General features: G+C 53.5%; 1 protein-coding gene across 2 annotated transcripts in view; it reads right to left on the reverse strand.

The window, feature by feature from the left end:
• Positions 1-12,105, reverse strand: part of LOC142256431 (membrane-spanning 4-domains subfamily A member 4A-like) — a 73,451-nt gene that overhangs the window by 50,172 nt on the left and 11,174 nt on the right. For both annotated transcript variants that reach the window (XM_075328113.1, XM_075328114.1), the window contains exon 2: positions 7,873-8,051. In XM_075328113.1, coding sequence (XP_075184228.1) covers positions 7,873-8,034 — 162 coding nt within the window. In that variant the 5' untranslated portion in view covers positions 8,035-8,051. The remainder of the gene's footprint in view (positions 1-7,872; positions 8,052-12,105) is intronic.

The raw sequence follows: 12,105 nt of genomic DNA on the forward strand, positions 1-12,105 counted from the left end.
AACATTAAAACATGTAAAACATTTTTAAAAGCACCAGGTATCAGACATCACCACCCTCCACCCACAAGTCCGTTAACCCACCCAAAACCCTCTCAGGAGGCAGGTCACCAGTCCTGTTGGTAACCAGGTCTGGGCCATCCGTTTCCCCAGACCTTTCCTCCAATCTTCCTCTCCCGTTGGCCGCGACTTCAGCCACTTCTGGCAGGATGTAGAGGCGGCTTTCATGGGCTGGTGGTTTCAGGGTATACCTGGCCTGGTGGATCCGCGCCGTCAGCCTCTTCTGGCAGGATGCAGAGGCGGCCTCCACAGTTGGTGCTGACCAGGTACCCTCTTTGTGGTGGTGAGCCAAGGCCCCATAAACAGGCGTGCTCTCTGGTCGCAGGTGAGCCAAGGCCCTTTTCTACGGACGGGCCCCCCTGGTTGCAGACGAGCCAAGCCCCTAAACAGGCTGGCCCTGGTGGTGGTGCCACTGGTGTAACTTTTTACACTGCGAGAGTTTGTGGCTATAGCAAGTTCATAGCCTTAAAGTTTATTTCTCACAATAGTTTTTGTGGGCGCATTTCTTAAACGTTGCAAACAAAACTTTTCAAACTTTAACTGGTCAAAACTTCTTACTTTCCTTTACTTTACTCCTCTTTTTCACTAGGGCGTGGGCATGTAGGGCACCGACACCCGTGACTTTCTTGCTCTCCGTCGTCGTCCGTCGTTGTTTCATCTGTAGGATCTTTATCTTTCCTTTCTTGGTCTTCATCTGTTTCCTTTTCTGCATCTGTTTCTGTATCTCTGTCTTTTCTTTCTTGTCTTTCTTGTCTTTCTTGTCTTCCTTGTCTTTCTTGTCTTTCTTGTCTTGGGCATGGTGCTACGTCTAAGGCATAGTAGCCCCTTTCTCCTTGATGTAAGGTGAACTGTACTAAGTCCCCAACTTTCAGATTTCTGCCTGAATGTCCTCTGGGCAGGTGGGCTTGAACATCTCTTCGATTTACAAATATGCCCTCTTTTATTCCTTTTACTACAATGAAGCCGTATCCGCTCTTCAGATTGAAGTCCTCTACTATTCCTCTGTAAAGGGGTCCTCTAGCCTGGGCTTCGGACCTTCTTAGGCACCTTTTCTCCTCCAGGTCTCTGGCTGTGACCTCCCTCTGCTCTGGAGACTGTGGTGTTGGAGGACGCTTTGTTCTGCTGCGCCTTGTCTTGCGGGCTGGGTTCATGCTTGCAGGCTCCCAGGTGAGGTCTTTGGGTTGATCTTCGTCTGCTGACGGTGTCAAGTCTTCCTCCTCCCAGCGGGAATAGGGCAGCATCTCCGGCTCTGGGTAGGGGTCTGCTGCGGTTGGCGTCGGAGTCAGCCCTTCTGCTTCCTGGCCTCCTCTCCCCCTTAGTTCTTCGCTGCACTCTGGTTGTGGCAGTGCTGGGGATGGGCTTTCTTCAGCTGGTCTGGGCGGTGGACTCTCTGGCGCGGCTGCAGGGGTTGCCTGAATCTCCTTGGGGGTATGCGGAGGGAGCAGATACCGATCCACCATCTCTTGCGGGAACTGGGCCTCCAGATCAGCCTTCAGCTTCCAGTATTCGGGGTCCTCTCCTATCAGGGTCTTCCTAGCAGGGACCTCTCTGGACTGGGGAGCGGTGTCTGCTCTGGCCTTGCAGGCCGGGGAAAATGATGAGGTAGTCTTCTCTTCTTGGCGGGCCGCGCCCTGTATGGCGGCGGCCTGGTCTTGGCGGGCCGCGCCTGGCATGGCGGCGGCCTGGTCTTGGTGGGCCGCGCCCTGTATGGCGGCGGCCTGAATTGGCGTTTCTGTCGCGGCCGGTTCCTGGCGGGCCGGACTGGACACTGCAGCCGCGGTCTCACTTGGCGTCGCAGCCTCGATGGGGCCCGTGCAGGCTGAGTCGGGCGTCGCTGCAGTGATCGGAACTTGGCGGGCCGCACCCGGCGGGGCTGCGGCCTGGTTCAGCATATCACTTGCGGCGCGGACGAGCGTCGCTGCTGCGTTGGGGTCTTGGCGGACCGGGTTCAGCAGGGTGGCAGCCTGGGTCAGCGTCACACCTGCAGCACGGATGAGCACTGCCGTGGTGGTCGGAGCCCTGCGGGACAGGCGGGGCATCGCTGCAGCGGCCTGGGCTTGGCGGGCCGCACCTAGCGTGGCTGCGGCCTGGTTCGGTGGCGCCGCGCCGGGCGCCTCTTCTGGGACCGCGGGCGTGGCAGCAGGGGTCGGGGCACTTGCGCTGGCCGGGGCATCACTTGACTCACCCATCTGTGGCAGCATCGGGGTCTGCGTCGTCGCCGCTCGATCCGGCAGGCTCCGCGCGGCTCCCTCCTCATAGGTCCGCACCGCCGCAGCCATTTCCAGGAGCTCCGTGCGTTCTTCTCTGAGCCGTCGCACGATCCCGGCCTCCAGCCGGTCGCAGAAGATGGCAAGCTCCCGGCACCACCAGGCAGCAGTGCCTGGTTCTGGGTATCCGCGTCTGGACTCCATTTCTGCTCTCCGCAGCAGCAGGTTTGTGGCTTCCCTTCTCTCTCGCCGTTTCTCGACGCTTCCGCTCTCACAGCCGGCAAGGTCAGAACTCTGCAGGGGATCTCTGGGTAGCCACACCTCTTCGTGGGCGGTAACTTCTTCCAGCGCGGGCTGCTGTTGTTTTTCAGCGCGCTTTTCATGGTGGCAATATGGCGGCGCTTCCAATTTTTCAAGCGGACCGCCCAGGCACATGGTCACCTGTCTGAACAGGTCTAGTCCTTATCCTGTTCGTGACGCCAGATGTGAAGCCCCACAGGTGTTGTGTCGGTGTCGGTGCGTTACCTTCAGGGACTCCACGTTGCTGGATCTCCGTCACTGGTAGGAAATCTTCTGTTTTGATCGTGACGCCACTCTCAGTATTGCGGCCAGTAGGGACCGCCACTGCAGATTGAGGGTCGCCTGGGGCTGATGGTGTGTGCAGTTAGATGTAGTAGCCTCCTGAGAGTGAGGCAAGCCCCAGGGCCCTGTGTAGGTTTGTAGTACCACAAGTCGCAGAATGACCACACAGGCAGGATGTCTTTCAGGGTTTTTACTCACTTCAGGTGGCAGGGTGAGTAACCCGGGCGTAGCTGAGATGAACCAGGTAGGAACCAGGTATCCTTCAGGCTGACTTTATGAGGGTGACTACTGACTCGCCTTCCTTAGCCCTTGGTGGTTTGGGGTGACCCCGACTTTGAGTCCCTATGGGGGTCACCCAGGGAAGATGCTGCAGCCTCTCTCCCCTTGTTGTTTGCCGTGTGCTTGTTCCCCGGACCAGGCCACTCCAGCCTCTTGCCTCCTATGACCTATGGGCCCTCACTGCGGTTACGTGGCTGCGGCTTTTGTAGTGTTGTGGTGTGGGCTTTAAGAGCCCCACACCGGCAGGTTTAGCAGAAGAAAGTTGAATCTATCCCCGCTTCGGGATCTGCTGCCCGGTTGGGCCTGGTGCTCTCTAGCAGTCTCCTTACTTCCCACTCCGTGCACTCTCTAGCTGAAGCTGGCTTTCAGGCAGCACTCCTAGTTGACCGTTCTCCCCCGTCTGTAGCCACTGCGCGGGCGCTGTTAGACAGCAACAGCCCCACAGGTCTGCTCCTCACTGAGCCCTATGGAGTTCTGCTCTAACTGACTCACTGCTCCTCCTCTCCTGTTCTTGCCTACGCCACCTAGCAACCAGATTCTCTTACCACACCCCTTGAGAGGAGATGGAGGCTCTACCCCCTCCACTATTCCAGTGAAGGTGAAGGCTTGCCCCCTCCTGGGATCCCCAGGGGTCCTCTCATGGGTACATGTGTGAGACCTGATCACTATGCGCCTGTGTTCCACACCCCTGTCAGCCTTCTGGATTACCTGTATTGTACTGTTCCCAGCATGGGTGCAGCACTCAGTGGTGCCTGACCAGGTCAGGGGCGCCACAGCAGCAGGGGTCGGGGCATCCGGGCCGGCAGGGGTAATACTGGACTCACCCATCGGTGGCAGCATCGGGGTCTGAGTCGTCGCCGTCCGGTCTGGCACTCGTCGTGCGGTTCCCCTCTCATAGGCCTGAACCGCGGCAGCCATCTCCAGAAGTTCCATACGTTCTTCTCGGATCTGCTCCACGACCCGGGTCTCCAGTCGGTCGCAGAACTGGGCCAGCTCCCGATACCACCAGGCAGCGGAGCCCGGTTCTGGGTTTCTGCGGTCAGACGCCATTTCTTCTGCGCCCTCCTCTGCACGATTTCCCAGCAGTGGACTCGCCGTTGCCTCTAGTAGCAAGCTGTTCAGTTTCTGCTCTGCCTCTTTCAGCAGCTCCTCTCCCAGCAGCAGGCTTCTGGCTCCCTTTCTGTCCCGACGTCTCTGGACGCTTCCGCTCTCATAGCTGGCAAGGTCAGAACTCTGCAGAGGATCTCTGGGTAGCCACACCTCTTCGTGGGCGGTAACTTCTCCCAGCGCGGGCTGCTGTTGTTTTTCAGCGCGCTTTTCATGGTGGCAATATGGCGGCGCTTCCAATTTTTCAAGCGGACCGCCCAGGCACATGGTCACCTGTCTGAACAGGTCTAGTCCTTATCCTGTTCGTGACGCCAGATGTGCAGCCCCACAGGTGTTGTGTCGGTGCATTACCTTCTGGGACTCCACTCAGCTGGATCTGGTCCCAGGTAGGAGATCTTCTTCTTGTCGTGACGCCACTCTCAGTATTGCGGCCAGTAGGGACCGCCACTGCAGGTTGAGGGTCGCCTGGGGCTGATGGTATGTGCAGTTAGTTGGAATAGCCTCCTGAGAGTGAGGCAAGCCCCAGGGCCCGATGTAGGTGCGTAGTACCACAAGGCGCAGAATAACTCCACACAGGCAGAATGTCTTTCAGGGTTTTTACTCACTTCAGGTGGCAGGGTGAGTAACCCGGGCGTAGCTGGGATGAACCAGGCGGGAACCAGGTGTCCTTCAGGCTGACTTGTGAGGGTGACTACTAACTCGCCTTCCTTAGCCCTTGGTGGTTTGGGGTGACCCCGACTTTGAGTCCCTATGGGGGTCACCCAGGGAAGTTGCTGAAGCCTCACTCCCCTTCGTTTGCCGTGTGCTTGTTGCCTGGGCCAGATCACTCCAGCTTCTTGCCTCCTGTGAGCTATGGGCCCTAACTGTGGCTACGTGGCTGCGGCTTTTTGTGGTGTTGTGGCGTGGGCTTTGAGAGCCCCACACCGGCAGGTTTAGCAAAAGAAAGCTGGATCTATCTCCGCTTCGGGATCTGCCGCCCGTTTGGGCCTGGTACTCTCTAGCAGTCTCCTTACTTCCCACTCCGTGCTCTCTCTTTAGCTGAAGATGGATTTCGGGTAGCACTCCTAGTTGACCGTTCTCCCCCGTCAGTAGCCACTGCGCGGGCGCTGTTAGACAGCAACAGCCCCACAGGTCTGCTCCTCACTGAGCCCTATGGAGTTCTGCTCTAACTGACTCACTGCCCCTCCTCTCCTGTTCTTGCCTACGCCACCTAGCAACCAGATTCTCTTACCACACCCCTTGAGAGGAGATGGAGGCTTTTGGCCCCCTCCACTATTCCAGTGAAGGTCAAGGCTTTTCCCCCTCCTGGGATCCCCAGGGGTCCTCTCATGGGTACATGTGTGAGAGCTGATTACTATGCGCCTGTGTTCCACACCCCGGTCAGCCTTCTGGATTACCTGTATTGTACTGTCCCCAGCATGGGTGCAGTACTCAGTGGTGCCTGACCAGGTCAGGGGCGCCACACATCAGCCCCTGTTGTCACCAGACGAGCCTTTGGTGGTGGTGGTATTACATTGCGGGTCGGTGTGTCTATTCACTAAATAACGGCCCTACGCTTTGTGAGTAGTACAGTGACAGCCCCCACTACTTGAACAACATCATTAATCCAGTCATTGTGCCTCTGCATGGACAACACAGGCCTAATTTCATCATTAGTGATCGGCTGTTACAGACTGGGGTACCTTAAATGGACTTTCTCCAGACATGAATCCCATAGAAAACCTACAGAATCATCTGTGTCATTGCGTAAAGGCTCGTAATTCTGTACCCCTTAATCTCAATTAGCTGAGGGTTAACCTCCAAGAAGAGTGGGGTGCCATGCCTCCGCAGACAAAAACTCCACTTGTGAACATCATTATGAGCTGTCATTAATGCTCAAGGCCACATGACAATTTATTGAGACATTGATATTTGGGGGTTATACCCACCACTGTTTTTGACTTTTGTTTTAATAAATTGTTTGAGATAAGGAAATCACCATTGCATGCCTTTACTTAAATGCCCTACTCCATGATAAAATACTGTATCTTTCGTTTTATCAGACGCACCAGATTATAAGATGCACCCCAAATTTAAAGAGAAAAAAAAGGTAAAAAACAAAAAATGGGGTCCGTCTTATACTTAGCCATGTTGGAGCGAGGTCACAGGAGGCAGAGGCTGTGCTGTCAGCGGTGGCGGGTCAGTGGTCCCACCGGCGCCGGGTCAGTGCTGGAAGTGGTGGTGGTGAGTCAGTGCTGGCAGCGGCGGCAATTCAGTGCTGGCAGCAACGGTGGCGGGTCAGTGCTGGCAGCAATGGTGAGTTAGTGCTGGCAGCAATGGTGGCGGGTCAGTGCAGGCAGCAGCAACGGAGAGTCAGTGCTGGCAGCAGCGGCGGATCAGTGCTGGCAGCGACGCCGGCGGGTCAGTGCTTGTAGTGACGTCAGCAGGGCGGTGCTGGCAACAACGGCAGCGGGTCAGTTCTAGCAGGAACGGCGGCGGGTCAGTGCTGGCAGCAACAGCGGGTTAGTGCTGGCAGCGATGGTAGCGGGTCAGTGCTGGCAGCGATGGCTGGTCAGTGCTGGCAGCTATGACGGCAGTGGTGGGTCAGTGCTGGCAGCGGCGGTGGTTGTTGTGTGGTGGAGCAGGCCAGTGCGGCAAGTGTCTCAAATGCTCTGTTGGCGGTCCGGGCTTCAAAGAAATGGCGCCCAGAGCGGTGCGTGCGCAGATGGAGCTCTCATCCAAGAGCTCCATCAGCGCACGCGCTGACTCCAGGCGCCATCATTTAAAGCCCAGACTGCAGAAGGACCATCTGGGACACTCGCCGCACAGCCACCGCAGTCCAAACAGCCAGCCGGCCGCACAGAGTGGCAGCCAGCAGGCTGCCTGCCCGCCCACCCGCACAGAGAGGCAGCCTGCCCGCACAGACAGGCACACGTCTGCCCGCACAGAGAGCCGCACAGACAGCCCTCCGCCAATTCTCCACCTCCCGGTAAGCTATATTCGGATTTTAAGATGCACCCCTCATTTTCCTACCAAATTTTTGAGAGGAAAAGTGCGCCTTATAGTCCGAAAAATATGGTATCACTGTAATGTGAACTTTTTACATTTTACATAAATTTCACCCAAAAGGCAAATATCCCTAACTTTTTGTAAGCAGTGTATATTAGTTCTATCAAGTCCATCAGTAAAATTTGTGCTTTTTTTTTTATTTAAAAAAACAAAAAAAAAAAAAACAAGGACTGAATCCTTCTTTGTCTACAGTATATGTTACATCTGCAGTTCCTGAGTCATCTTGTAGTGTACGGCCATAGAGGGGAACATCTGCCGCAGTCAACAACACAGACGCACACAGAGGAACCTTCATTGGTGCCTTCGGTCGCAACAGAACACATTGACCCTTAAACAGTTATAGGCAATTAGGTCTTTCTGTTTGCAACTATGATAAAAGTACTCTGTTCGGGATCATTTGTCCACCCTGAGGCTGTACCTTGAGTATTGTTATTATCCCTATTGAGGACCATAGCTTACATTTCTTTTTATATCTTTCTCCTATGCACTTGAATACATTTTGGCCACTGAGAATACATGCATTCACCTGTAAGTGGCTATGGAGACAGGAGGCAATGTTGGAGAATGACAAGTATTAATGAAATATACCTACCCCAAGGACTTCAGGTTCTCCTTGGAAAAATTTAGAAATACGTTTGGGCATTTCAGCTGGAACATGTTTACTTTGTTCTTCCTGAGACTCTTGAGGCTGATTATTTTCTGGACTGACGTGCGGCAGAATGACGAGACTTTCCACACGTGCGTTGCTGGACATGATTCTGCCCGGAAAGACTAGACAAATGTAAGAAGCAGAGAAGTTCTTATTATACTTGTTAGAGCTGCAGTTTGTGCTCCGGAGCAGCTCTTCATATTACACATAGCAGGAAATTGTAATCCATATGCATACGAGTCGCTATAAATACAAACTTGTCCTTTTCAATACAATGGTATGCCAAATCGGGAAACAACAGCTGTAACTGTACATAACATTCCTAGAATCCATGAGAAGGATTCAGCTATTTGGGAAGGGCTTTTCCTTTTTAGCCCTTGTCTAGCAAAAGTGAAGAGCTGCTACTACAAAGAAAAAAAAAATCACTGCGTAGTTATCATGAGGGGACATAAAAGATAGTCTTGGTTGTTTCTGCATTGTCATAATTTAATAGATTTGGTGCAAAATATTTCCCAACATTCATAAATATGAACTTGCAAATTATAAATCTGACTGAAAAACTAATTTGCATAACTAAGCACACTTGGATCACACCCATTTGTAAAAGTTGCAAAAACAGCTAAAGGTAATTATAATAATATTAATTATAATAATAATAATAAAAAAATCACACACCTTCCACCCCTGGAAGAAGCCACGGCAAAACGCACGTTCTATATATGTGTGGCGCCCCTGAGGCTTCAGTCGCCACAGGGTATTGCATCTGATTTAAGGTGCAATACTCATCCTGGGTAAGGAAGAGGTTAACCACTTTTTTCACTTACACAACACACACAGCTCAGGTGCTTTCCCACTGGAACTGGGCTAAAGGTGGTCACCATAACAACAGTTTTTCCCAGCCACCAGTGAGTCATCAGGAAGGTGGGGGTAGTATGAGGGAAGTGAGAGAACACACAGTTTTTACCCCAGAATAGTCTGAGACTCAGAAAAACACGATCACTGTGGATAGTGCTTCAGAGTTTCCACAGTTAGGACCAGGCAGACTGGAAGGAGAAGGAGATGACCAGTGGAGCTGGTGAGACACAGGAGCAACATGGTAGCTGGACGTAGGGTTCATTATCCCCCTCAGCAGCAGTGTAGAGAGGGTGCAGAACCCTAGGGTGGCGTACACTCCACGTTGCGTCATCAGAATCTGCAGGGAAGGGTGATTTCATATACCATTGCCCACCACAAAGGTCCCGGGGCATAGCAGCATATAGAGTCAGGAGTCAAGACCATGGTTGTCCCCACATTTGATTTGCGCTGCCTGCGGACGGAACTGGAACTAAACCCAAGGATACTGGGGTCCCTAAGTAGCTTCATGCCACGGGGATCCACACTACAGAGCACAAGGAAGGAAGGTCTCACACTCCACAACACCAGTGGTGGCTTTTAAGGTAACCGGGATCGGCTGGGGCCCATCACGGTGGAAACCGACACTCCAAGAGTAACAACTGAACTGTGAGTAAAAGACCTTGAACCGCAACCACTGTGTCAGCCCATCATTGCCAGCGCCGTCGCCCCACACTTCGGCACCAACGGCCACTACCAACTCTATCATCCTCCCTGGGACCTGGCTTCACCTGTGGGAAGCCAAACTATCTGAGCTGTGAACACCATCCGCCCCAGAGGACAACACCCGCAGCGGCGGCTAACCCCTGGCCGCACACCACAGGTGGCATCACGAGACAACTACTACTCTCAACAATTGTCCACGAAGCCAGGCCAGGCCTCCGTGAGATCCCCAAGACCTCCCTTCATCACCGGCCCGGTGACGAGTACAACCCCGCCCCCCTGGGGTGCTTCATATGTGTCACAAAGTTCAGCTGTAAAGTCATTGTTTAGAGCTGTCATGGCGTGTGTCATGGCGACTTTTGACCCTGTTCACACTGTAGAGTCTGACACACCATCTGGTGCTTTTGACTTGCACAGTCAGACTCGAGCATCGATCAGTTGTGTGCTTATTGGTGATCAGTCTAGCAGCCTGCAGGATTTAATTTCTGCTGGCCTGTGGATTGCTGCTAGGGTCACAGGTAAAGGAGACCTATCGCAGCTGCCTCCGGCCTTTAAAAGATGGTGGAGCCTGTTCCCCTATGTTGATTATAGCTTCACTTGCGATATCAGTCCTTGTGCTGTGGTGATCTTATTCTGGTGAGCTCCTGTGCGTTATTTGGTGTGTTGTGGAAATAACCTTGTTGTCTATTTCCTCCCTGCTCTTTATTTCCACCTGATCATGTCTTATCTTACCTCTGTGTGTGTGTGCGTGTGTGTGCAGTGAGTTTGAGTTTTGGCTTTTCCCTGTCTGTCTATTTGTGTGGGATACACCACTCCTGTCCTGGCCCTCCCCGAGGGTGGGGGAGAGGAGGTTTTTAACCACAGCTATTCAGGAGCTGGGGTTAGGAAGGGGGCCCATATATCGTCACCATTAGACGTATCTTTGGGAACAGGACAGCTAGGGGCACCTTAGCCCTAGGGCCAGTGTAGGTGCCCCTGTTCTAAGTTACCTCGTCACTAGAGATGAGCCACCCCCCCAGTGTTTGAGTTCGGTTCGTCGACGGTGTATTCGTCGAATGTTCGAACGTTCGATGAACACCTTCAAACCCCATTGAAAACAATGGCAGGCAAACACAAACACATACAAACACCTAGAAAACACAATAAAAGGTTCAGCTTACCAGCGTAGAAGCCACAGGACAAATCAAGAGGTGCACGGATCGATCCAGATGAGCCAGTTCTGTTATGAAGTAGTATACACAGACATACCTCCCAACCGTCCCGGATACAGCGGGACTATCACGCTTTGCAGAGTTTGTCCCGTTGCCCCGGGCGGGAGGTCTTTATCCCGTGGCTCCGCCCACCCACTCTCTCCCCGCCTCACTGCTTTTCCCTCCTACCATCCTAACACGTGTCTTGAGCATTACAGAGCGGAGCACGCTAGTCTCTGTGGTGCTGCTGCTGCTAAGGTAATGAATGTCCCCAGCGCTGATTCCCTCCCCTCCCTCCCCCCTTCTCCCCTCCCCCCTCTGGCCCTGAGCCTGTGCTCCTCTAGCTGTTTCTCTGCTTCCCGTGTGTTTGTGTCCTGATCTATCGTGTGTGCAGTGTTTGCTTCTCAATGCTGCAGGCACACGATGGATCAGGACATTGGGGAGAAAACAGTGTGTACTTACCACTTGTGTCCTCTCGTGCAGGTGCACAGAGAGCACTGGCCGGTAATATGCAAAGATAGAAGCATTGCCAATGCTTCTATCAGCTACCGACCACATGATCTCCTGCCTGGCAGAGCTGCTGCATCTTAGGCTAAGTTCACACCTCCGGTTTTGCAGAGCCGGCCAATCCGGCTCTAAAACCTATGCAACGGATGTGGCGACAAAACCGCATCCTTTGCATAAGTTTTTTACATGCGGCCCGTCCGTTTTTTGCCGCTTGCGGCAGGCTACTGAGCATGCGCAGTGGAAAAACCGCATGCGGCGTCCATAGGCATGCATTGCAAATCGCGCCGCATCGGCCGGATGCGGAGCGATGCGTTTTTTTTTGCTGGACAAAAAAAACCATGCCAGGCACCGTTCCATCCGGCCGCCGCATCGGCTAAATCTGCCACATGGGGCAAAAACCGGACCGAACGCAAGCCCATGCGGCACAATACGGCACTAATGTAAGTCTATGCAGGAAAAACCACAACCGGCGGCAAACAAAAAAGGTTGCGTTTTTTCCTGCAGAGCGCCGTATTGTGCCGCACGGCAAAAACCGGATGTGTGAAAACAGCCTTAGGCTAAGTTCACACATCAGTTTTTTCCAATCAGGCACAATCCGGTTTGTGCCTGATGCAACGGATCCGTCTCAGATTGTGAAAAAACTGATGCGACGGATCCGTTTTTTGTTTTTTTTTGTTTTATTTGTTATGCTGAGAGAGAGACAGAGACCCCACCATCACTGCACAAACACCGGCACTACCTCACACGCATCATCACCGCACACGCCAGCACAACCCAGCTCGCATCATCACCACACAGGCAGGCACTACCTCACACGCATCATCACCGCACATGCCAGCACTACCCAGCACGCATCATCACCGCACGGGCAGGCATTACCTCACACGCATCATCACCGCACACCCCTGCACTACCGCACGCATTA

Source organism: Anomaloglossus baeobatrachus, chromosome 11, assembly GCF_048569485.1.
Source record: "Anomaloglossus baeobatrachus isolate aAnoBae1 chromosome 11, aAnoBae1.hap1, whole genome shotgun sequence".
Taxonomy (NCBI): domain Eukaryota; kingdom Metazoa; phylum Chordata; class Amphibia; order Anura; family Aromobatidae; genus Anomaloglossus; species Anomaloglossus baeobatrachus.